Source organism: Anguilla anguilla, chromosome 4 (assembly GCF_013347855.1).
Source record: "Anguilla anguilla isolate fAngAng1 chromosome 4, fAngAng1.pri, whole genome shotgun sequence".
Classification (NCBI taxonomy): domain Eukaryota; kingdom Metazoa; phylum Chordata; class Actinopteri; order Anguilliformes; family Anguillidae; genus Anguilla; species Anguilla anguilla.
The window spans coordinates 50,553,279-50,579,905 of record NC_049204.1 but is presented as its reverse complement, the minus strand read 5'-3'; the positions used below and the strand labels follow the sequence as shown (position 1 = coordinate 50,579,905).

The following is a 26,627-nucleotide window of genomic DNA, read 5'->3' as shown; positions in this document are numbered from 1 at the left end:
TATAAAAATATTTTTATAGAAATGGTCTGTTCAAGACCCTTCCTGAGAGAGGGGTAATGTTCCTGACCCAATCAGGAATGTGGAAAAACAACATTAATATTTCAATGTCTCTCAGCATCTCCTTTCCGCAAGTCAGAAAGCCTTCGATTACTCGCTACCTCTCATGAACTGTTTTAGCTGTAACACCACGATATGACATCATAACTCCTCTGAACCGTTCCGTTTGCACTCAGGCAAGGGGGTGGGGGCATTACCTTGGCAGTCAGACTGAAGAAGCCCTTGGGCTCCACCATCTTCTCCAGGACGTGGCACTTAATCCCAGCTGTGCTGTCATACTCGTAAACCACGCCATATTCCAGATGGACATTGTCCACAGTCAGGCTCACGTGATCCTTCTTCCCGTCTATGATGGCGATGGTGTTAAACTTGTCCATTACCTCTGGAACAGACCAAAGAGCACAAGTGATTGAGGTTTTCCTTCCCTTAGTGGCATCTGACCTAACACACTTAATTCCTCTCTTGTGGTGTAAATAACATGCACTTGTCTTCTTATGATAAAACAACTGACGGAGAGAGTACAATAACAATGTGTCTGTGCTCAAAGGAAATTTAGCAAAGGGGAGCAATACGATGTGCTTGCGCGAACTGCGGGATGAACTGCGATTTTAACTTGCGTCAGATGCAGTTCGTCTTGTGGCGATCTGCCATTTTCCCTTGCCAAGGATGAACCAAACGCAGTCCATTAAGTTTACCAGCTCCATAAAACTGTTGACTTGATATGCCAATAAAACCACAGAAATAAAATTCACAAAAAAAGCTAAATAAATATATCTTTACAGGTCCATAAATCATGAATGGGAGATGAGCGGACCAAATCATAATGCTCCTCATTAAAAAAAAAAAAAACAACACCAAAAAAATACTCATGCAAACAGGAGGCCCGTTCCCAAGTAGTCTCCTCAGGTTTTTTTATTGCTGATATGGGGAGACGTAGTGACAGCTTGTGTCCTAGCTGTACCTTCCACTTTGCACTCAAAAACGTCCCCATTCTCCTCCACAGAAGGCTTCCGGTTGGCTTTCTGGTGGTCTTCCTGAGCACTCTCGCTGTTGTTATACACCCACTTTATGGAATCTTGCTGAAATTAAATGAGGATGAATGAAGGATTAGAGGAAAGCTGATTTTACTATGAACATGAGTTGAGACAAAAATTAACTGAACAGTCAAGCTTTTCAATTAAAAGGCTTCATTTTCCTAAAAACCTCCCATTTTAAATGGATGCATTCATATTGCATCAGACAAGTGCACACTGAGTTAGAAATTCAGAGCATGCTGTCCCACCACATGGGCTGGGTCTGACAATATAGCACAGTGAAAACAGGCCCCAGCTCCAACAACAAGACCACACGCCGAACCACGTTTCCACCCTGCATGTGTTCCACTCCGCAGAGTAATGATGCCCTTTCAAGGCCCCCAGAGGGCCCCCACCCTCGCCCTGCCTCCTCCCCGTCCCTTCCTGGCTACGCTCTGCCAGCCAGCCCCCAGACCTCCGTGCCAGGACGGCCCGCCACACTTGCCGTGCGCCGCAGCCAACCGCAGACCCCACAGCAGCAGGGCGTGCCTCCCTGCCCAGGCCCTGATGAAAAGCAGAGCCTCAGCGCTGAGCCATGCAGCCTGCTGTCAAATCACAGCCCAGCCTGGGACTGGCACCTCCAGCAATTACCGCCATTACACTGCCACTGGTGACGCGTGCTCACCCCCCTACCCCCCCCTGCACTTTGTCTCCTAAAGAGGAGCACTAACAGAGTAACTGATTACCACCTAGCAACAACCCAATCTCTCGTGCCCCCCCGGGTCCACATTCGGAGCCCGCGGTACCTCTCCCATGGCGCCGTGGGCCTCACCTGCGTGGGCCGGCGATATTTGCGGCACGCCGTGACATGGGCGATGACGCTGGCGTGGCTCTCCTTGCTGACGTTGATCCCGTTCACCTTGATAATGCACTGCCCCGGGTGAAGGCCCGCAATGGCCGCCACCGTGCCTGCGGGAAGCAGAGAGGCGTGACGTCACCGTTTGTTTTACACTACAGCCGTTTCCTAGAATCCAGGAGAAGGGGGGGAAAAATAAATGTGAAGGAGGAATTTAAAAAGGAAAACACGTACGTTTACCCGGCAGCTGATGCGTAGAGCCGAAAATGGCACATCAGTCACCACTAATGGACTACTCAGAGCACAGAGAGTTACAGTTATTCCCTTGGACAGAAGTGGCCAAAATGCCACCATGCACAGTAAATGAAGCACAAGAACCACGTAAACACACACATGCTGTTCACATGCGTTGGCAAACACGGTCTAGTGTGAATTATTACAACAGATAAGACAAAATGAGCCGGCTCAGGGAACTTCCACAGGAATGTGAAAGAGACTAAAAAAAACAACCAACACAGTGATTTCAGAAGCTGTTCATCTGGCAGCGGCTTACTGCTGCTATCTGGGATGGGATTCAGACCAAGGAGCGCTTCAAGGTCTCCAGCTATCAGGAGGAAGAAGTGGCCTTAGAGACTAAATAACAGCCACTTTGTTTTCAATACCTTTCAAATACACACACAATACGACGGGATGAATAATTCTCAGAAAGAAAACTAACACTGTGTGACTGCGTACTGTGAGTTCTTCATGAGGCTTAATCACATTTCACAGTCTGAATGGACTATAGCCTTTATGCAACACAACCTTTCATAATTCATGGTAAGAAACGGCCTCTGAAATCCACTGCACAATAAACTAACTCTGAAAGCAGCTGCTGCATTTCCACTCACAGAAAGCCTGAAGGAATTTATCCCTCCAGCTGAACCCTACAGCATTTCCAGCATTGTCAAAACATGGAACATGGTTGTATGGGATAAATTTTATTCTGAAAAAAAAGGGTAAAAACACGCAATGCTGGAAAAGCCACTAATAATCACGATGGTCACTACAAAGTAGGTAAAAGCCTGAAAATAATATATAAATAAAAGTTGAGGGCTGTGAGAAACTGAGGTCTGGAGAGATCTCAATCCAAAAAATGTTATTGCACAGCCAGAGTCAGTCAAAATCAGCGGTGATGAAGCACCTTCTGTTGGCTGGGAGATGAAAGAGTGAGCCTGCGTGAGCACGCCATCCTCCCTGCCGAAATGGCTATGGAACCCCCCCTTACCCACCCCCCTACTGGGCGCTTGGCTTCTGGCACCTCCCAATGAACACAACCCCTCCTCCAACCATCCACCCCCCACCCTCCCCAACCCAGCCCAGGACACAATAACAGACAGCACTTCAAAAACACCACCACCTTCCCCTTTCAGGCGATACACAAGTCTGGAGAGTTGAAGAGATGAGTGTGTACCTTACCCTACTGTGTGGACTGGAAAACATATCATGTTCAAAAATATATATATATATATATATATCTCCAAGCAGGAGTGTGCTTATATTACAACCCCACCAGCGCCAGCACGTCACGCTCCCTGGATACTAAAGCTTTTAACAGCCAGGGAGCCGCAGAGAAACAGGGACACAGCGACACACAGTCATGCATGGGTGCCAGGTCTCGCAGCTCAGAGCCAGCAGGAGCACAGCTCTCCCACACTGACCAGGCAGAGAGGGGGGAAATGGGGGGAGAGGGTGCAGGTGGATTAGGGAGGACAGACAGATGTTTACTGGCACAGCAGACTTCCCACCAATCCAGGGTCCTTACCTCTGCCAACAGCGTGGACCACAGACGGGCCGAACCCTCTAATCTGAAAGCCCAGGCCGTCCGCTGAGTCAGGAATTTTCACTGTCCTGGAGCGGGGAAGGAGGGAGGCCAAGAGAGATATACAGACAGACAGACAGACAGACAGACAGACAGACAAACAGAGACAGTCAGCATTACACAGGCCAACGCTCTCTGTTACACCCATATCTTCAGACAGGACCATTTCTGTAAGCAGTAAACACAGGACCAACATCCCACTAGTCCTTGTCTGACATTTTCTCGAAACGGAATGCTAACAGTTCTCAGTGAGCAGGTCTAATCCATCTGCACAAAACCAGTCAGAAACATACTGTTTACCTTCAGCCTCCTGTCTGAGCACAAGGCACACGGTTATAAAGTAAGCAGTGGAATTCCAAAGCTAAAAGCAAATCTCTGTTTGTAACGCTTGGAATGTGCTAAAACGCACTGAAACATAAACTGGATATACTGTATTTTACTGAAGTTGCAATGGAATGGGTCTAGGAGGAGAGTAATTACATGCTGTATAATAGTAAATCAGCCAGTTCAATGGATATAGCATACACACACAAACCTACATACAAGCACACACACACACAAACGTACAGTACATGCAAGCATACACACACACACCACAAACCAACATACAAGCATGTACACGTGCATACACACACACACCCACACACATACACACACGTGCATAAGCACACACACATAAATACAAGCACACACACACGCACACGCCACACACCCTCGGACTCACTCTCTGGGCTTGGAGCTGACCAGGACCCTGAGTGGCCCCCCGCTGTTGAAGCACTGCCTGAGGAAACACTCCACTTCCTGGAAGGGCCGGAGGAAGAGCAGGTCCCCGTTGATGGCAAACAGTTTCCTCCCCACCTCCAAGCCAGCCATCTGCAGAGAGCAAACCATGAAGGTGAAGGATAACATCACTGCATCACAGAGTTAGTACACATCTGGAGGGAAAGATAATGATGTAGTCGCTACTCCGAAGAGGGTTCCATCCTTGAGAGCAAATACATATAAACCGAAGGCTGCCAAGTATAGTCGGCCATAACATTTTTAATAAGTATTACTCCCATATATCCTGCAGAATTGTTTAAGCAGCCCAACCATTTAGCAATTGATATTTTAGCTATAATATTTTATAAGCTCATGAATGACATCTGAAGATTATTCCTGTGTTGCAACATGAAACATTTTATTGCGCCCTCATCTCTGGTTAAACCAGCACAAGCGCATTCAGATAATCAGTTAATTTGGCCAGCGTAACTGATGACAACAAACACCTGCAGACATGGTGGCCTTGCAGGAATGGAATTACCCACACCTGCAGTAGAAAGTGTAAGAATTACAGCTTACCATGAAGCGCAAAGTACCACATGCGCCCACTAAAATGTATATAAACCTCTTGCTAATATACAACAGTAAAACGTGGAAAGATTTCCTTTTTAATACGTAACCCCACTGAGCTTCTTGCCTCTTTGCTGTGCTGATTAAAGTATCAGACAACTAATAACCATAGAACTAGATAAATGAGCATGAAACAGCACAAAAGCATTGGGCATATTCACAATATTTACCATTCTGTTCAAAAGATGCTCACTTCCTCATAGTGACGTTGACAGCATTGGGGCAGAGAATTAAAAAATATAATTAGGCATCTGTTAAAGGGTTCTATTCCATTAGCCATTTTGTCTGCAGCAGGGAAATTGCTGTAATATGTGTTGTTCATTTATTGGACCATTATTGTGAATATGAATTTCAATTTCATCATTAGTCTTAAAAGTTCATTTTCAAACAATCAGTTATACATTTTGAGAGCTCAACGTGACTCATCCAAATATTATTTGGTTCAAATTACACAGAGCATTTATTCTCCCTGTAGGATCATTCAATTAACTATCAATTTACACATCAGACGGTGAATTGCCATCTCCTACAGAACAAAGGTGGGCTATTTTGCGAGGGGAAATTTTCTCCTACAGTGTCGGCTTTTCAACAAAGGAGCAAGCCCCCACTGTCTACCTCCCTCAGCCACTGTGGGATTTTAACAGTTTGGACTTTATCTACATACAGTATATGCACTGCTGGGTCACAATGGGGATCGTGCAGCACCTGATTTAAAACAAACAGGGCAATTCTTCATGGAACCTGGAGACTGACCTTTGAAATTTTAATCTAGTTTGATGCTACATTTGGATCACTTTATTTTTTAATTTTTAGCAGTTATCAAATGTCCCTCGGAAGTTGTTTGTATCAAATGAATGTGTCATGCAACATACGCTAAAGAAATTGAGATGTTCAGATAACAGTTTTTGAGGGCTGTCAGTTTGATTAATCCACTATGCGTAAGTAATGAATTAACTAGGTTAGACCAGTATCATTTAGGGCTGGAAGGCTTTCTCTCAATCTGAATATTAGATTTTTTCTAAGACTTCCATGATGGACTGACCAATACATCACAGCAATCTATGATTCATGTTGGCCATGTTGCTTTTTTATTTTAATCTACAAACGAATCCTTTGTTGGAAACACACATCACAATGAAACTATTCTCTCCTCCTCAAACTTCCAGCCATTCTAGATGGAAATGGACTCCACTATAATTATAGTATTTAGGTGAAAAACTAAGGTACCAACTGGAGATGAAGAGAACACACTAACAACAGTCATAGAACATTCAAGATGAGGCAAAAAATTCAAAAATATTAGCATAGCATCTTCAGGATAGTATTTTTCTGAAAACAATATTCCTGATTCTTGTATCAAAGTTCACCATCGTTACTGAAAAGGCACAGATCTTTCCGGTGTGTAGTCCCTGCACATTAAGCCTTCCCCAGGATCCTTCTGGATCTGTTCAGAGGTAGCCTATGCCAAAAAGGCCCGATCCCAGACCCGATCCAGCTGTTCCCCAGTCGCGTGCCTCCGTCTAAACGTCCTTCAGATGTTATCAACACGGATGCACAAAGATACCCCTTACGTACACACAGACTCCCCGTCTGAGGCGTGACAACAAACAGAGATGCCCGGGGAACGGGGTAAACACAGCCGAGCAGCAGGGCTCCACGTGCCGGCCTGTTTACGCTCTGCACGTCCAGCGACAGATGGCGCGTTTAGCATCTGACTCTGTTTAGCACATTAATGGCGTGCGGGAGGGAGGGGCGCGTTTACTCTACCTCGGCGTACGACCCCTTCTCCACAGACTTGATGATGGGCACCCGGTTGCGGTCTTCGAGGGTGAAGCCATAGCCCCCGTCGCTGGGCCTTATCTGTGGGCAGGCAGAAACATGGAGTGAGCACAGAAACAGCCCTGTGCATTGCAGTCCCACAGAATCTGAGTGCACAGCCTTATGGAAAACATCTCTCAGCACCACAGAGGACTGAGAGGCCTCAAAATGTCACTACTGCAGTACCTACATATTTCTAGGGCCTCATTACGACTTATCATTAACATACATTTCATCTGTGAAGTCTCTGCCTGCGATAGTACAGTATGAATCTGAAAGATCTAACTCGCTGGAAGCCACTACCAAGCTGTGCGATAAAAACATATGAAGTAGTAAAACACTGACTGAATGAATATCACAGGAGCACCAGTCTGGCCCAGCAGGTAGTGGTCCATTGTGAGCAGTGCGTCTCTCACCAGCAGGGTCTTAGCGATGACATTCTCCACTATCTTCAGATCGTGCTTCATAGGCTTGTGCTTGGTGTTTGATCCCTCCATCTCCTCATCGGCAAAGAACCGGAACAATAGAGGCTCGTCCTTGAATTCGCTCTTTTCCAGCACTGCGAACGCAGGGTTTAGCGGCAGTTAATCCCCTCTGACGGGCGCTCCGCGCGCCGCGCAGATTGTGTTGAGCGGAACCCTCGTGACAAACCGCTATACCTGGGCCTTCTGCGCTAGCCAACAACCGCTGCTCTAAACGGTTCTGTTCTGACCGTTTTCTGTTGAATTCTCATGGTCTGTCTGAACAAGTTTCACACAAAAAAAAATAAAACACACCCTTTTGAAATCACAATGAGGATCTTTTAATAAGGAGAAAAGATGATATTGACACTTTATTAACCGCCATGGGTTTCAAGGATGCGGGGAATGAAAGGCAGGAATGTGTCCGCGGAAGATCAAAGCGAGAATGACAGAGAGGTTGTTTTTTTTTTTGCCATGTTCAGAGCACTAGGCATTGAGAGGGGTCTCGCTACCATGGGAGACCTGCCATTTGCATGGAAAGCAGGAGCTGGAAAAAGGACCTGGACAGGATTTAAATCCGTCTCCACGGTAACAAAGACATGCACCGAGCCCCTCCACTTTGAAGTACAATCCCCACCCCCACCTCACTCAAAAACACTAGTTTCTACAAATGATTCTTCATTTTAAATTGAGAGATCAGATGTAACATGTACTTAGTTTTAGCAACCACAAAACCAAGAATAAATGATCAGTACGGGCACAGAAATTACATCTTGAGAACTGGAAATGAAACTATAGTCATTATGGTTCTTATGTTTAAGCATTTCTCTGGATTTGCTGTGGACCAAACTAAACTGTGGCCACATTGGAACACTGACTTCATGTATAATGAGATATGTGGTATGGCTCAGACATGTATGATGTGAACTTTGGCAGCACTGGTCAAGTCTCTTGAAAGAGGCTGGAACTCCACAAACAGCCTGGTAACTATGACAACTGACCATTCACACTTGGACTGACAAACATCCATTCATTTGCCAATTTCTAGTCTGATGCAAACCATGCATCCGTGACTTGATCACAGGCTCACAATATGTCAATAAACAGAGTACCAGACTGTGCAAGTCCATTTTTCTGACACTTAAATTTGTCATGGTGGTAGTTATAACAGTCTCCATTTCAGTTTTTCAAGCCAATGCTTTCTAATCGTTTATGGCAAATCAAAATATGAGCCTTGGAAAATCAAAAGCTGAGGTAATGGTCTTTTGAGCCCAGTGACAGCACTCACTGTTGCACAGGGAGTTCCAATTAGTTCGTGAAAACAGTCGTACCATGGTGCATGAATCCATTGTCGCAGAGCTCAACCCCCAAGATCAGGGCCTCCTCTCTTGTTCTGCAATCCCCCTGGAAAACAGGCACACACTGAGCGTAAGGAGAGATGCAGCCACAGGCCACAATGCTGCAGTCACACCCATGCTTTGTCCCCTATGGTCCAAAGAGCCCAAACTTGACTACAGGACCGCCACACAGTCCAACAAACCACAAACAGGAGCACAGTTCCAAGCCATGATGAGGTCAGACCGATAGAATGCTGCGTTCGGCGGTGTAGTACAAGCCTTCATCCGCTTTCACCACTAGCGACTAGCATCAGTTGTGTTCTATTAATCTATAAGCCTCAAGCTTCACGTCAAGCTTAATTAAAGTAGAAAAGTTCTCCTACGTTCTGCTTTTCTTTGTGAAACTGAAATATCATGGCTGGCTTGCGGTCGTTTCAGCCCCATTTCCTCCTCTACATATTTGAAGCGGCCGGCCTGTTTAGAAAACAGCCACTTCCCCCTTCCTTTCTTTCATCTTCTCCCATTTCCTGTGTAGGAAATGTGTTTTCAATACGCATGCACGCTAAGGATATATACACAAAAACAAAGCGCTAAAACAAAAAATTGGCAATATCTTACCTGCGCAATGAGCCAGTCTATCAACTTGTTCGCCATCACTACAGATTTGTAAGTTCTGAGGTGGTAGTCTTTATCCCTGAGTAGACAGAAGAAAAGACATTACTTGGGGATACGAAGAGCTTCACCCGCACTGAACTTGAGAAGGAGGTGCGGCAGGGTGACCTCTGACCCCTGACCATCATCTTACCAACCTGAATACACCCAGTGGAGCCCCAGTCTTGAGGAGCATTTCCTGACAGGATGGACATAAATCACAGTGATGCTAAAAGACATAAGTGGGCCACCTTGGAGCAGTTCCCTCAGAGTTTTTACTGTAGGTATGTACGGGTATGCAAGCTTCTCTATATTGTACTTGTTTTCAGTTATTTGTGTTTCTAAAAAACATATTGCTAGATGGCTTAAACTCCATTACATAAAGGGGAAAAAGTGCCATAAACTACGCTGGGTGTTCATTAGGCACGCAATGCTTCTTATAGGGCTCCCTGTAGGGTTCGTAAAGCTTCCAAATTCCTTCCAAATGTGACTCACAAAACCATCAAATCTTCAGATCTCGCTGTATATAGTTTGACATTGTTTCAATTCTGTCCAATTCATTCAAATTAGAATCAATTACAGAGCAGACCATTTTTTGATGATAAATGTATGGTCTCGAGTTTTATCGGTAGTAGAGGCTGAGTGTGTGGACAGCACCGCTCTGTGAAAGCGACCCCCGTCTTTATCTGGCTTTATCAGACAGTCCCTGTGTCCCTGTGCTCTGTTCACCCGGCATCCTGCCTGCTGATGCCAGACCCCTGGAATTTACTATGAAATGGAGCAGTCATTTTCCCATGAACGCGGGGACTCCTGTGGGACCCTCAGACCGGCCGGGAACGACGGAAAGCCCACGGCCGCCTCAGCCCACACTTTGACAAACCTCCCCTGAAACACACTCCACAAAGTCCACTCTCCCCTGAAACACACTCCACCAAGCCCACTCTCCCCTGAAACACACACCACCAAGCCCACTCTCCCCTGAAACATACACCACCAAGTCCACTCTCCCCTGAAATTCACACTCCACCAAGCCCACTCTCCCCTGAAACACACACCACCAAGTCCACTCTCCCCTGAAACACACCACCAAGTCCACTCTCCCCTGAAACACACTCCACCAAGTCCACTCTCCCCTGAAACACACTCCACCAAGCCCACTCTCCCCTGAAACACACTCCACCAAGACCACTCTCCCCTGAAACACACTCCACCAAGCCCACTCTCCCCTGAAACACACTCCACCAAGCCCACCCTCCCCTGAAATGCACACTCCACCAAGCCCACTCTCCTCTGAAACACACTCCACCAAGCCCACCCTCCCCTGAAATTCACACTCCACCAAGCCCACCCTCCACTGAAACACACTCCACCAAGTCCACCCTCCCCTGAAACACACTCCACCAAGCCCACCCTCCCCTGAAACACACTCCACCAAGCCCACCCTCCCCTGAAACACACTCCACCAAGCCCACCCTCCCCTGAAACACACTCCACCAAGCCCACTCTCCCTTGTCTGCAGTCCACACGTGCTGTTCCTGAGCCCCTCGGTTTTGCGCCCTTCAATGACCCCTTTTTAGAAACAAAGTCCTCCTGAGCTGTCCATCAGGAAAAGTGAAGCCTTCTTTTTCTCATTTTCCTTTTATGTCACACGTTCGCATCCATTTTACACGTCAGTGATGATTAGGTTTCTCAAAAAAACCTTAAAAAGTAAATAAACAAATTAGCACACAGATGGAGACGGGTACGGGGTCAGAACTAGACAGGCTGAGGTTTATAAACCGCAGTTTAAGTTTTTCTCAAGGATTCAGGGTCCCGAGCAGCCTGACTGGCGAGCCTGAAAAGCACGTTGTTATTGCTGCCAATCACGAGGAACTTGTGGCTGGACCACAGAGGCTGTCGGAGAGTGAAAAATGAGAGGCAAAGAGAAGCCCACCAGGCGGCCATCTGCCTGGGAGAGGCACCGCGCGATCTCAAGCACAGAAGACCGAAGGTCAAAGCTCACTTATAGCCCACAAGCTCACAAATTACTGCATGGTTGTAGCCCAGATGTCCAGGTCTCACTCTCTCTCCCACTCCCTCAATCTCTCTCCCTCTTTCTCCCTTGCTCTCACTTTCTCCCATGGAAATCTCTGCCGCACGTACTGTATGTCATTAAACAGATGCCGATCCCACCTTTTGGCTGAAGCTAACCATGTTATGCAACAGGGCTTTTTTCTTCGTCTATTTGGGATGGTAAGGTATGAGCTCAAGGGATCAAGTGAGTCAGGATTTGTGGGTTTTCTCATGGGGAAGGCGGGGGCGTTTACCCCCCCCCCCAACATTCCCTCCCCTGCTACCAGGAAATTCCACCCAATTAGACTGGAGTCGGCAGCTTCAATTAGCAAAATGTCATTCCTCAAGCCAGGGCCTCATTGTGCTGAGTTCAAAAGGACCGTAAGCACCCACTGAGAAACGTGGGACCACTTTCACACACTCTCTCACATACACACACACACACACACAAACACAGGAGGCGGAGCTTCGATCCTAACAGCTCCAGGCGCGGTGGCTGTCTGTGCCTCACTGGCCCTCAGACACGCCATCTCCCACCCCACCAAGATTTCAGAAACAGCTGAAGGAAAATATTGCGCTGTTGTTTAAAGTTAACTGCAGTCTGTCCGCCGAGAGACAGCAGTACAGAGCTTGCTTACTGACCCAGCGATCTGAATCTCCAAATCACAGTTACATTCATGTTAAGTGAGATAACTACTTTTCTGAATGCCAACAAGGCTTACAGTATGTTAAAAAGTGGCTCCTTTCCATAGCCTGTTTCCAGTGCAGTGTGCTTTAAACAGAAACAAAGGCATTACTAGAAACATACTGAGTAATACGCTTCACTGAACCATGTAGCCAACTCACTCTCTCAAGAAAACATGCACTCCATAAACACTGTTTACATTTTGCTCAACAGGAGGACTTTAATTTAGTGTGGCCAAACGTGTTGCCAAATTCACTGAAATGCACCTGTTTTGCATTTCCATTTTGGACGCATTTTGCTGCCATGCTGCAATTCTCCGAGAGCCAAGCTGTTTAACAATAATGCATCAGTGTTCTCGGCCCTCTGCAAAACCCAAGCAGCGCATTTGGAGCCAAAAGCTAAAGAGCTCTTTAATGACTCCTGCCCCAGTGGCCTGATGTGCAAGCCCAGCACAATGAAGCCCCGACCCTGTAGTGCCCGAGAACATACTGAGCAGCCTGCAAACGGGCTTTCCCTGCCTCAGCCAGCAATGAGCTTTCAGCAGCTTCATCATGGAGCTGCAGTCTGTACCTATTCACTGTAAAACACAACTTCAGACTCACAACGTTACAGAACGGTGCACATTAAATCCTCCCCCATCCAACCAGGCAGGAAGTGATCCTGTTGTTGTTCTGTTGCACTTCTGTTCACTGGAGATCGAATTAAGGTCCCCTATCTGCTAACATCACACGGTCTGGCTCTCCAGGAAAACTCTAAACGTGTCTGTCTGTGAATCACAAAAAGCCGAAAACTAAAGCGAAGGTCAAGTCCTGGACAAGCACCCCAACCACAATTTTCACAAAGTGACACAAAGATCATTTCACAAAGACCCACTTTTAAGTATTCTCTAAACAAATCTTAACCATTTGAAAAAGAGACACCTCATTGTTCAGTTTTCTTTTTATTTTATCATATTGAAAGTCCTATTTACAGAAGGGAAGAACAGGAACAGCAACAACATGACCACACCTGTTAGTAAAGATGTTTACCAAGGCAGAAAAGGAAATTCTCTCCTACCTGATCACTGGCGTGAATAAACTATGAAGTCGACAGAACAGCCTGACACCCTGAAGGAAAGACAATATTAATCTAAAAATGCAGAACTTTTCATTACTTGCTGAAAATTAAAACACTCATCCGTGTATTTATAAGGATTATATTTTAGGTTAAAGAGCAATATGAAGAGAGATCCTAATCTCAGTATAAATATTTTTAAATCCGAAAATAAGTATAGCCACCTAACAAAGGCCTAAGCCGGTTACCTTGGAGATAACATCTTGCATGTCACTTCTGGGGTGGTAGGTGCCATCATCGTAACGGAACCTGTACAGCAGTGGCTCTGGCTTGAACTGGTGCTTGTCTGTAACTGAAGGACAAACTCTGATGAATCTCAAAGCTGTATGCGGCCTGTATACAGATAAAATAAAACACACTTGGGGAGGGAATGTGGGGGGCAGGGGGTGGGGGGGGGCGGTGGAAATGCTCTATTAAACATCAGAGAAAACCGCAAATATTTCAATGTCTGTCTGGCTGAAAGGCACAGCTCCCATTCAGACAAACCCCGCAGTTGCTGATTAAAAAGCAGTGGTTGCAGATAATGCTGTCACTCCACAATTCTCTCACTGTGAGGAGCTTTGTGAACTCTTGATAGAAACCAGTTGGTTCAGTACTGTGTAGCCCTGCGTGCAACTCACATTAAAGTTCTAATGAAAAGTAATCCTTTTTTTTCTCCTTGTGAATTCATCCTTTTCAGGGAGCACTCAGTTAAGCTGAAAGTTATTTTTCCCAGATAGAGCTCAGAGACTCAAATTTATTTCTTGCAGTTAGGAAGCAATAAAGCAGAATGTTATTTTACACAGAGCTTGACTCAAATCCAGGTCCTTCTGAGGAAAAAAAAATGGTACACAGTGTGAAGCATTTAAGCAAAATCACCTCCAAGTTACCGAACAAATGACACAACAATGATCCAAGGCCATATATTGTAATCAAAACAATATTTAATAAAATATTTTCAGAAAAAAAAATACTAGGAAACTTTATTGCACTGTAAGCGTGGAGTGTATATAGGAATGGAATTACAAAACATTTGCTTTCCTTAGCTCCCAGCATTTTAAATAACTGCAATTAAATGAGATATTCAGACTCTACTGCTCCAAACTGCGTTTAAACCTCTCACACACCTCTACAGGCCGACAGTAAGGGCATGAGGTAGACTTAGGGACATGAGGAAGAAGATGAGGGGACTGACCATGGTGGATGATGCCGTTCTCTAGCAGAGCCTGACCCAAGTGAACCCCTTCTTCCGGGTTGTCTGTTTCTCCGACTTCCATGAGCCAAGACACAAATTCACTATGGGAGAGAAAACATAATGCACCAGGAGTTTCACACACAAAACATTTCTCCATTTATTATCCTTTCATTTCATTCAAACGGAACTCCAGTCTTTTCAAACCTACATTTTTCAAACCCTCTTACCTATTTCAACAGTATATCCCAAGTAAGTGATCATGCGTAGTGAACAGGCTCGTGCTTTGTACTATAGATAGGTGCTACTCCAGAGCAAACAATAGCATGGCGATGATTGCCTTTATTCTCAATCATGTTGACGGTAATAACCAACATGAAAACTAGAAATTTATCGACAATAAGAAAACTTTCACAAAGCCTCTTTAAGGACAAGACATGGAATGTATGTGCAGTGTGAACTGAGGGATCCATTTACAAAGCACTTAGCCTTTTGCTACCAGTTGTGAGAACTCCAGCTTCACGGCTTCAGTTTACCATCCATCATTCGTGAAAAGCAGGAAACAAAACGTCATATGAAAACAGGGCAGCTGCTCCACCTACGGTCTCCTTCCAACACAAACTGGCTAAATTGCTCAGCTCTCCAGTGCTTCTAATTTCATCCACAAACCCACCCACCCTCAGATCTCCCGCTCCCACAAAAGAAAAACAAACACACACCACTCCACTGGCGCAATTTTGTGGTCTTCCCAGTGTGGGGAGAACCCAGCGTCACAGCGGCACAAGCATGCGAATGCGCCCACTGGAGACCGGACCCGCTCAGCAGCAGAAGACTGCAGCATGCTTCGCCGCTTTCCACACCTCTGAGAAAACTTCCCTCGTAGCCAGCCCCAACATCCGCCACCCAACCCTACCCCCCCCCCCCCCACATAGCCCCCGCAAATCCGCCTTGTCTTCACTCTCTGCAGGGGGGGGGGGGGGGGTTGGGAGCTTTGGGGGTAGGGAGTTGAGGGGGTGAGTGGGACCCACATAATTATGTCGATTTTCTAGCCTTTACCCCAGAGTCAAGGATAAAAAACAGAGAATGTTTTGAATACCAAGCTCTCATGACCTTTTGACAAACGGAGGTCAGGCAATAATAAAAAAAAAATGTGTAACACATTCAAGCTGTTCCTTGCTGTACAATCTAAAAACAAAGTAACCGTCAGATATTAGACCACTGCCATTTCTGCTAATGCATTGTCACTGTGCCTACAGTACAGGACCATCACTTCATATTTTCCATTCGGTGATGAAATGTTGTGGTACAGGCTTTACGCATCATTACTCTGTGAAACCGTTTGCAGGTTGTCAAATCTCAAAATGATTACCAAAACTCCCATGATGTCAAATAGTCTTCTATATAATGCTACTGTATATAACACGGAATTCAACAAATATGTGTAATACAGTGTCTTCAAAAGATTTTCACCCCCTAGATTTATCGTTTCTCATTTTGGAATTAAGCGATTAAGTTGTTAGGAGGCAGAAATATAGTGAGGTTATAAAAAAGGTTAGCAAATGTTTAAACCCTCCTAGGAGCACTGTTACGTCCATTTTAACAAAATGAAAGAAATATGTCACAAGCCGACACTGCCAAACTGAGTCAGATGAGAAGAGAAGTGACCATGAGGCCAGCTACAACACTGACAGAGTTGCTGAGCTAGTAGACTTGCAGCAGTGATATAAACTGAGACCTTCTGGAAGAAGACGTTGTGGTCTGATGAAGCTAAAGTTCAACTATTTGGCAAGAAACCAAAGTACTATTTTTGCTGCAATCCTTCAGCCAGGTGATTTCTACCGTCAAGCTTGGTGGTGATAGCACTATGCTATGGGCTGGCTTTTCAGCCAGAGGTACTGGGAAACTTGATGCCACTGAGGGCAAGATGGATGTAGCCAAATACTCGCAAATCCATGAGGATAATCTGTTTCAGGCCACAAGAGATTTGCATTTAGTGCAAAGATTCATTGGAAAGATTCATGTTCCAACAGGACAATGACTCAAACACACAGCGAAAACTACAAAGGAATGGCTTAAAAAGAGGGTCAGTCAAAGCCCAGACTTAAATCCCATCGAATATCTTTTGACGTATGACCTGAAAATTGCTGTCCCTAAACACTCTTTCCAACTTGGCAGCAAGTTGGAACAAAATTGCAAGCAGGAATGGGCAAAATGTCCAAAATCTAAATGCACTACATTTCATTTAAATATATCAGAGAAGAACTGTGATTTCTGCTAAAGACCTATCTACAAACTATTTACTCTTTGGGGGTGGGGGCACTGCACATAGCAACTCAAATCAGAACTCTTTTACAAATGCACCACAGCTGGAAATCAATGGTTCAAAGTGCATTATTTTTACATTCATCATTAAGAACTCACTTAACTGCGAGACCAAATGGAATTACTCACATTTCATGGTAAGTTTTTAAAAATCTTAGTGTAAACAGAAATTGTTCTAAAACACCAGACCACAAATAACAGATTCTAAGTTAAGGAGGACTTAACTTGTAAATACACAAGAATAGCACTGTACTTCAAAGCTTTTCAGGCCACAGCACAGCATTAAAAATGCTCTCACCGCACACAATGAGGAACAAAAGGATTATAAGCCATGGACTGTGTTTTTAATCAGAGGTCTGTCTATCTTACAGAATTTATGCAAGCCAAAGACAAAGAGACATTCGTGGTTCTAAGCAAAGAGGAATGCATTTATGGAAGAAACATCTTGTATGTACATGTGGGCTTGCAGACTGCAAAAACAATTAGGTGTTCAGCAGTATATATTTTCACATTAATGTAATATTGCTCATCACCATATGGTCATTTCAGACTTGGACCTTCTCATGACTATTTTCTGTTCTCCCCTAAGACTTTAGCTGACAGATTCATTCTTTTTCCAGACCGCTCTAGATCTTGTATTGTCTAGAGAGACCAAAAGGGAAAAGTGGTTTCCCATTCTCAACTCCCTGTACAATCCAACCTAGCCACAACTATGTAGAGCTGGAACAGAGGCTGTTTTTAAGGCTTTGAAAACACAGCTGATGACACCTCTAGGTTTGTAGCACTCTGTCAACCCAATTAAAACACAAAATGGCATAATCATTAGGAGAGAGCATCACTTGTTGTTCAAGTCCACCCCTCATTAAGAATCCAGGGCTCTGCCTGAATCTCAGCGCAATGAATGTGTATCTGTTACTGTCCCATCGCATTCCTCCCAAGACAAGGCAAAATTGGCTGTCACCGAAGAAAAGAGGCAAAAGGAATTTCAATGAGGCACAACAAAAATGGCCAATTTTCATATTTATTAACTCCAGACAATTTAACGGCAGCAGAACTGCCAAAAACAGGTCCAGGTTCACACTTTCAACACGTTAAACCATAATATGCATAATGCAGGCATTATCCGAAGGCATTTAACTTAGAAGGTGGAGACTGTCTGACCAGCTAATGAAGCGCAGGGCTGCTACAGGCTGCCAGTGAAGTCCAGTGGCTCATCGCGGTCAAAGTCTAGAAATGTGAAGCGCACAGCCCTCTCATTATAGGCTCAAACGCAGAGTTGGCCTGCAGTCGTCTCTTACTCTGTAGGAAATTAGGCTGGCAGGCTGAAAGTGAGGCGCCAAGACACCATCCGTTCCACAGCACATACAGTACCTGCAAACAACCGGGAACACACAGAAGCGCTAAACTTTGCGTCTGACATATCAATTACCAACACTGATATGACAACGTATTTGAGAGTACATGAGAGTGAGTATGCATAGATCCATTCGCACATATTTGGCAGGACAGAAAATCAAAGTATGCACTGACAGGAACATTATCCGTGCTTGTCACTCACAGAGGTCCTTGCAGTGCAGCGCAGAGATTGAGGAATGTTTCTATAAACACTATCATTCAACAAGATTTTTTTTTCTCAAAACAGCTCACAGCATATTACTAGACACATTAATGGCTTCTTTGGAAACACTTCAGAAAGTTTAATGAATGCACTTCATGTACATATGATTCATCCATGGTAAGGTGATGAATTCTGCAATGCAAATGTAAGCAATATTGTTGTACTTGGTGATACATATTGAATAGCATCCCTGGTAGTATATTCTGCTGCTAAGAGCAGAATGACATAGTATACATGCTTTAATTATGGAAAAAAGCCCAAGACTAACAGACAGAAAGTGAAGCTCAAAGGACTATTCAAAGTACATAGAGCCAGGCTGAACAATGAAAACACCTCCCACAAATCTTTCACTCACATGATTTATCTGCATTGTTATGTTTTTAACAGGAGAGTCCTAACTAATACCATTGGGAAAAGGAAGCCACATAAGAACAATTTAACAGCACAGGAAAATTACATTACAGGAGAATTAAAACCCTTGAAAGACAGTGTATGATTGAGCTGACAAGGGCATTTTTGCCAGTCTACCAAAGGGTTACCTCTGCAATACTTTTATTTCACAGCATCTAAACTTATCGTGACATGTTCTGCACATCTAAAACATAATTGTATAAAGAGCATCTTACACAATTTAACATCACTGAAAGAGAAGGTTAATGAACAACAGCTTTGCAAGGCTCCTTCAAGTCATTGGAAACAGACTTAAAATAGGAAGAAAACTAAAAATAGAATCACCAGATGTTCTAAGTATGGTTTAAACCACTTTGGAGCCATGCGGTCATGTGGAAATAAAGCACAACTAGGGTTATAATGTGTAACATCAGTGCCTCTGAAGGGGGTTATACAACATATAAGTACAACAGTCGCCTACCACAGAAAACAGTTAAATGAAAATTAAACTTCAAAACCATTATGAGGTAAAATGATCACACTATAACATGGAGTAAGAATGTTACATCCACCACATTACACAGCTTCTAGATTAGGCTGGTTTTGCTACCCAGCTATGGAGCTGAAAATAGCAAACAATGGTTAGCATACCATGAATATGCTCCAGATATTTTATGAGACTACAGGATTTCATTAAATCGCCATTAGTTAGATACAGCCAGCTCTTATCCAAAACAGCTTGCGACGTAACACACTATTGCATTCTAGATAACTATAGTGTGGGATTTGCTGGCTAGCCAGCGAGTATTTCCTATGTCCATTTAATTGTCTATTTGAGGAAAGAGGCAAGCTGCATGATATATATGGTAAGCTGCGTAGGTTACTTAATGTAGACAAGGAGCACATAAACATTCAACCAGACATGGCAAACCAGCATATTAAGTATATAAGTATATTCTATAAGTATATTACCCAAGCACTAGTTTTCCAGCTTGACACACCACCATAAAGTCAGCTCCAGTAAAACGCAATGAGAGAATGCCCTTGCCATCATAGTCCTCTTATTATTGCCCAGGAGGGCAGACAGTAATTCTGCATTCAGACCCAGTGGATACCGGCAGTGATCATGAGGGGATATCTGTATGATTTATGGCTGCGTTCAATGAGAGCTGCACTCGCCGACGTCTTCAAACAAGATTCATGAATAAGTCCGTATGCGTTTCATTTTCCACTGACCGAAACAGCAGAGACACACAATCCAGATCACTCTGATGGGAAAACAAGAGAGGGATTTTTCTTCTTCAGATCACTTATCTAATTTAAAGATAAATGGATTAAAGATGTTTTAAAAGCCCATCCCAATTAAAAACAAGTGAATGCCATTATAAATGCCCCACTTCACAAAAGGTATATGTGTCAAGAGTCATGCCCACCTGCTTCCAATAAATATGCATAGCAACCACAAAAAAAAGTTGCTGAGCACAACTTAAGAATGGAAATGGTGACTCGGCTTTCCATTTCACATTTCCTGTCATTTCACTAATAAAGCAGTCAAATATTTTGGCTCAGTTCTATTCATATGCGTATGATTCTCCAAGTCTCTCAACGTTATATTGGTGTGCAAACCACTCTTCTGCAATGCCCCTTTCGAAACATATTAGCAAGAGCTTACCAAACATATTCAATTGACCACTGATAGATGTTCCACTACATGTACTTGACATTGAAAATTCTGTCTGTGCCATCATTGAAGTACAGAGAATGGACAGAACACAGAAGCAGAATAGCTGTCCCACAAACACAATACCTATGAGCTACCTTGCCATGCAATGGTTTCATATGCTACATTCCAAGGTCAAAGGTCAAATGTCCTTCCCAGTTACCTACCTTCCAAGGAAGCACTTGGGGAAGGTGGTGAGCTTGCGTTTCCTGTCCTTGATCAGATGTCCCTGCTGACTCATCACATTGTAGAGTTTCTCTCCTTTTTCCGACACCATCACCCAAGTGTCCTGCTCCATCCCCAGTCTCAGGGCTGGGAGACACAAGCAAGACGACATTCTTAGCCTTCCCGTGTGACTATTATCACTACAGGGTCTGACACCACACCATCCTCCTCTGTACGAGTGCAAGTACACAAGAATCAACGTTATTTATTGCAGCAGCAAACCTTTCATCACTTGTCGAGATGGTTACATGTAAAGTGTACTGCACTTCCCTGTCACATTTGTTGCTCTGACCACTTTTTTCCCAGTGACCTAAACTAAGGCACAAGGCCAAATAGATTTTCCTCACAAAGCATATACTGTGGCAAACCACAGCGTACCTGTTTCTCCAGCTAAAGTAGACAGAAAGGCACCCATGTGCATGCCAAGTGTACAATATCAGCAAGAGCACTAAAAAAAATTTACATAGTCAAGTGCATCCACAATGACATTTTAAAATGCTTAAAACGGCGGGACAGCACTTGGTGGAATGGTGGCTTGCAGGAGCTTTGTCTAGTGTGACTTGGACATTCTGCTCGGCACGGAATGCAGATAAAGAGTTCTGAGAATAACGACTTCACGCCGACGAGATAACTACCCGTTACATTTCACCTTCTCCGTTAATTGTTTGTGACGTGGCTAATGAGAACCGGCCCGAAGTGGTCGCACGCCGCCTCGCCCCTGCACACAACGACATGTTCCGCTACTCACTTTTCCTCCTTTCCCGCTCCTTCAGGATGGCTTCCAGCCACTCCTGCTTCTCCTCCGGCGTCTTGGCCATGCAGACGAACCACTTGTTTTTTGCAGTGTTATGTATCTTCCAGCCGTTATTCACTATGTTTCCACTGCTGTGGTAGTCCGCTGGAAGACAAAAATGAAACGGAGTGATTTTTATACAAACCCCTTTTTCAAGGAATGCACATTGGCCTTCCTTTCTTGTTTTGTTCTGCTCTGTTTCTTAAAATGGCGCTATTGTTGATTGCTCTGCCTCTGCAACATGAATAATTTTAAACTGTTTATCAAAGGGTCCCGAGCAACAAAGCACACGCATGCAATTCTCTGTAAAACAAGCGACGCGAAAAGGAAAGAAAAAAAAAATTCAGAACAAGCAAGTACCACCACATGAAGTCACGAAACACAAGAACCCCTCAATGACAATCACTGATTGCTGTAATTACAAGGCACCGGGGTGAACTAACAAAGAAGAGGCTTTAAAATAGCAACACAACAGAGGTGCACTGCATTAATCTGGAATGAAGACAATTTCAGCACAACAATGCTTCAATGACAGTAATTTGACTTAACCGTGTCTCCGTTTTCAGCGCAGCAGAAATGCAGGTAGATTAATTTGCACAGCCGGGTGATTCATTCGATAAAGGGGGCACACAAGCCTTTCAGCCCTGTTCGCCCTCTCACCATCTATCTTCAAAGAGGCTATGAACTGTCTCATCTGACCCCACTGATGAGCTGCCACAGAGGGTAGGGGAGTGCACTTCTGCCCTCCCGCCTCTCGCAGTGAGGTGCGAGGCAGAACCCAGAGTCGCAGATTTGGGCCTGGCAGGAGTAGTCCAATTGCCTTCTGTGTCCGCGAACAGCTTTTGAACATTTCATCAATTATTTCCCTCATTACTCCTCAGCACTTTAATCCAATAAATGACCGGACTATTAAACAAAGCATGTATCGACCTTGCTGCCCACTCTGATTGGAGAAAACACGTCCAGCACTCATTTCTAAATTGATTCAGCCCCTACGCTGCATTTTTGACTGATTCTTTTGTCTGTACTCAAATAAAACTAAAAATGTAGGGTGGCAGAGGTATGGGGACATTCATTATGAAAATAGGGGTTCGACTGTAAAATCGTTTTAAAATAATAATAGCTGGCCTATTCAATTCAAACACCACAGGAGGACAATTCAATTCAAAACACCACAGGAGAACCTGGTGTATTGAATATTAAAGTAAAGCACATTAGAGTGCTGCAAACCAATTAATTTGTATCAAATAATGCCAAGAGATTTACAATATAATAGTAGTTTGCTCTGTCATCCAATCAGTCTAACCAGAATAAAGCACAGATTCCATTCTTTGTGAACAATTGATACATGTCATTTATAACCATAGATGTGTCAAATGCATGGCTGACAAGTGTAGTGATTTCTGCAGAATATTCCTCTATTCTTTGTGGTTCATTGGTGCACAACTGGTACTCAATATTCTGTAATACAAAACAAGATAAGAGAAAATAAAAACACCCATAATCACCGTAACCCAACTTTACTGACCTTCTGCACTTCTATTCAATTGGCATAAAATGTGAAATATTTTTCTTCCAATACGTCAGACTGTGGTTTCAGACACTTTGCGGTCTGACTACAGAACACCCACGGGTAACCATAAAAATTGCTTGGTTATCCACAGGACTGTCTAAAATCTGCAGAAAGAAACAGTATAAAAACTTCTGGGGGCATAAAATTATTAAGTTCTACAAACATAACTGATAATCACTGCTTTGCTGGTCCAAGGTATACAGTGCCGAGAGATCTCTAGACATATTACCATTGATGTATTCATTATGTATGAATTACAACATTTATCATGTGACCCACAGTAGTAATAATAACAAAATATGCACCCCACCCTGTTGCAAAGCGATACTTTAAGATGAGAGAACTATGCCTCGATGCCTGTCCTTCTGGTAAAATGAAACTTAGTGTGTGAATGGTGCAGTCACTTTCAGTTACACTGATATAATAATCCAGAGAGATTTAATTTAGAATAACACTTGAGCATTAATTTACATCAAGATGCACTGAGCACTGCTTATGAAGCACAGGAGACTCAACACTCTGCTTCCTCTCAGCCAGTCGAATCAGAGATTTAACAGTGCATCTGCTTTAGCCCGCTGCCTCCAGCACATTGCTCAAACCTGATGTGATTTTGGCTTTATGAAGCGAAAGCCAATGCAATCTTTTGCAACACATTTTTCCAAGCGCCAGCTCCTTGCAGGAGACTGCGATATTATTTTACATCACATAACCTAAAATCCATTTTTTATGCATATTACTGAATATTAATCTCTGCACTGTTGGATTTGTGTACTATAGCACTGACTGTGTAATAGTGCAGTCACATATCTTTGTTTAATGTAAGCAATAAGGTTGAGTCAAGTAATTGAGTCAAGTAGTCAGTAATAGTAGAAATTATAAAGCTGTTCAACATCGAAAAAGCATAAAACTGCCTACTGAAGGCCTCTTTTGTGTTCATAGTAATAAGCACAAGCTTTGGAACCAATGTCTTCTTGGGGAAAGTGTGGAACATATTAAAGTAAAATGACACAGCTTATTCCACTTCCTGCAGCATTAAGCAGTCCAAGTCCACACCAAAGGCCTTTCAGGAAAATGCCAAGTCAGTTCTTAGACAAATTGCAGTTAAACAGACTGGTAGTGCTTTCATAGACTTTTGTATGACTCATCTTCCATTTCCAAGGCAATTTTTTTCAAACAGCCTGCAACCTGATCAAGTAACATTAAAAGTCCTCAGAGAGTACAAAAACCAATAAACGAATAAAGCCTGTGAAAACATACTCATATCATTTCAGAGCATGAACGTCTACCACTCAATCATATTTCAAATGGCAGCTAACCTACAGGGCGTGTGCAGAGTCACAGTTTATACAAACAGGGCCTTACATTCAAAATCAGAAAATTAGATGAGATGGCGCGATCACTCTCCAGCCATCAGTGCGTCACCCTGAAACCCTGCTGTGTCCCCATGCATGCGCTGTTGTGGTCAGCCTGTGATCTCTAGCTGAGGAGCATGCAGTGCCTAAGGACACACAGGCCCACCTCTAGAGCGCATGTCTCAAGTTTGAGATGACTGTGATGCTATCAAAGAGAAAGACATTTTAAGGACATTTACCTGTACCGTCATCCACATTCTCCACCTCCATGACCTCCGTGTTTATCCGACCACGGAACAAGTACCGGGGACCTTCTGTGGCAGCCTTACTGTTTTTTAAACGCCTGGAACATGGGACAAAAAAACTCATAAGAATTCACATCCAGCACTATAGCTTTTAAATGAACATTGCTTACACTGTCTAGTGAACTGCATGGTAAATAGTGAGAGCAACCATTGGTTAGAAAGGTCATTTCAACACCAGGGTCATTTGAAGGATTGTCCTGTTCGTATGCATGACCCTGGTGGAAAGGAAGAGCCTCACTTTGGCAAATCTCTCCACCACTGCAGCCAATCAGGTCTGCAGGTACATTCACAGACCTTGGAAAGTGATACTAAATGCAGTTGTATTGATGTGATTCTGTATGCAATTGTACGGAGTTGGCTCATCTGAACATGGTGCTTGTTTGTAAAGCCATGTAACAGACAACAGGGAGAGAGCAGACCTTGTTTTCTTCTTGCAGTACACCAGGAGATTATCGAAAAGGAAGAAGATCCGCTCCTGAATGTTTCCAGCTGAGATTTTCAGTAAGATTCCATGCATGAGCATCTCTGTGCAGGTATCTGTGATGTTGGAGCCCTAAGAGGAGGAATAAAATGATGTGAGCAAATTCTGAAATTTTCAACAGGGACAACACCGTGAAAAAAGAAAGATATGCATTGACACGGTTCCACAAGATGCATGACAGGAGCCAACATGGCTGAATCACAACACTGCAACCTGTAAAAGAATTTCCTACGACAAGATTTGGTTGATTTTCTTTTGTTTCCTTTTAACATGTTTTTTTGAATGAGGCAAAGCTATCACTCCACATGGAGATAAAATTCACCACTTACAGCACATAGTGCAGTTTAAATAACCTGAATTTGAGCCACATTTACGCTGTACTGATAACCAGCAGATGTAGATTTCTCTTAAGCGTACAGTCTTGTGCAGCTGCCCTTGCAATATTAAAAGTCACACATAAGAGGAGAATGTGTGGCGCTGAAGGGAGGGCGGACACCTCTTACTGGGGCCTGTATAAATACCGCGAGGAAAAGATCACTTTGCATGTTTCATATGGCGAGGTGTTACTCGCTCCTATGCAGTAACACTCAATCAGACCAATGACATCCCAGCGTGGGCTGTATGGGGATCACGTCGCCGGTCTCCCACCACAAGCGACGAGCAGCCCGTTTTCTTTCTTACCTCGTCTTCGCTGGGAATTTACGCGCCGCTTTCGACCGGCCGATCCGATCTAAAAATAACCTCCGAAGCTAGCGGAGCCAGAAAATGCGCTAACCGTTTCCTTCTGGCAGAAAAGTCACACGCCACGGCTCACCCTCCGTCCAGCCCGGGCACATTCTCCAGCACCCTCCCTCGCAGCCAGATGTTCTCTTAATTACACTCGACGCGGCCGCGGCGGTTAGCGGACCGAACTGGTCACCTTCCGAGATTCGGAGCTTGTTCTGCTAGAGAGAACCCGAGCTCTGCCTCTTCAGATCACAAGCAAACCAAACATTTACTGCATAGGCATAAGCTATCCAAGTAAACCCACGGCCAGCGACAGATACTTTGGAGAGATGACTAAGCCCTGACAGAACTGTAATGAAAACGCTGCGCTTTTTGTTCCTGTTTCTACCTGAGCTGAACCCGGGGCTCTGCATTGCCAGCACATGAAAGTGTTAGGTCCCTGTGACACTACAGTCACAGGGACAATTGCAGGGAGTATCGCTGCTGTTCAAAACCAATTAGCAGAGTCCAGAACATCCACAATGATGTACGGCAGAAGACAGAAAGTCGAAAGGAACAAATTACACTCCTGATTGAACTGACATAAGAGCTCTGTGTGAGTGAATCACTGTGTGACACTTCCACTGACATCGGTACTACTGACTCGTGCACTACA

The 26,627-nt window shown here is 44.2% G+C and overlaps 1 protein-coding gene across 3 annotated transcripts in view; it reads right to left on the bottom strand.

The window, feature by feature from the left end:
• Positions 1 to 26,627, bottom strand: part of prex2 (phosphatidylinositol-3,4,5-trisphosphate-dependent Rac exchange factor 2) — a 107,171-nt gene that overhangs the window by 51,689 nt on the left and 28,855 nt on the right. For 2 of the 3 annotated variants that reach the window (XM_035413894.1, XM_035413893.1), the window contains exons 7-22: positions 25,185 to 25,318; positions 24,700 to 24,803; positions 21,491 to 21,640; positions 20,685 to 20,829; positions 14,471 to 14,571; positions 13,485 to 13,588; positions 13,240 to 13,289; positions 9,414 to 9,489; positions 8,790 to 8,862; positions 7,414 to 7,556; positions 6,947 to 7,039; positions 4,512 to 4,660; positions 3,731 to 3,816; positions 1,903 to 2,039; positions 1,019 to 1,136; positions 255 to 439 (exon numbers count right to left, since the gene is read on the bottom strand). In XM_035413894.1, the coding sequence (XP_035269785.1) occupies positions 255 to 439; positions 1,019 to 1,136; positions 1,903 to 2,039; positions 3,731 to 3,816; positions 4,512 to 4,660; positions 6,947 to 7,039; positions 7,414 to 7,556; positions 8,790 to 8,862; positions 9,414 to 9,489; positions 13,240 to 13,289; positions 13,485 to 13,588; positions 14,471 to 14,571; positions 20,685 to 20,829; positions 21,491 to 21,640; positions 24,700 to 24,803; positions 25,185 to 25,318 (1,848 nt within the window). Of the gene's footprint in view, positions 1 to 254; positions 440 to 1,018; positions 1,137 to 1,902; positions 2,040 to 3,730; positions 3,817 to 4,511; positions 4,661 to 6,946; positions 7,040 to 7,413; positions 7,557 to 8,789; positions 8,863 to 9,413; positions 9,490 to 13,239; positions 13,290 to 13,484; positions 13,589 to 14,470; positions 14,572 to 20,684; positions 20,830 to 21,490; positions 21,641 to 24,699; positions 24,804 to 25,184; positions 25,319 to 25,927; positions 26,187 to 26,627 lie in introns of those variants that run through there. The other variant, XM_035413895.1, reaches the window with a different exon arrangement.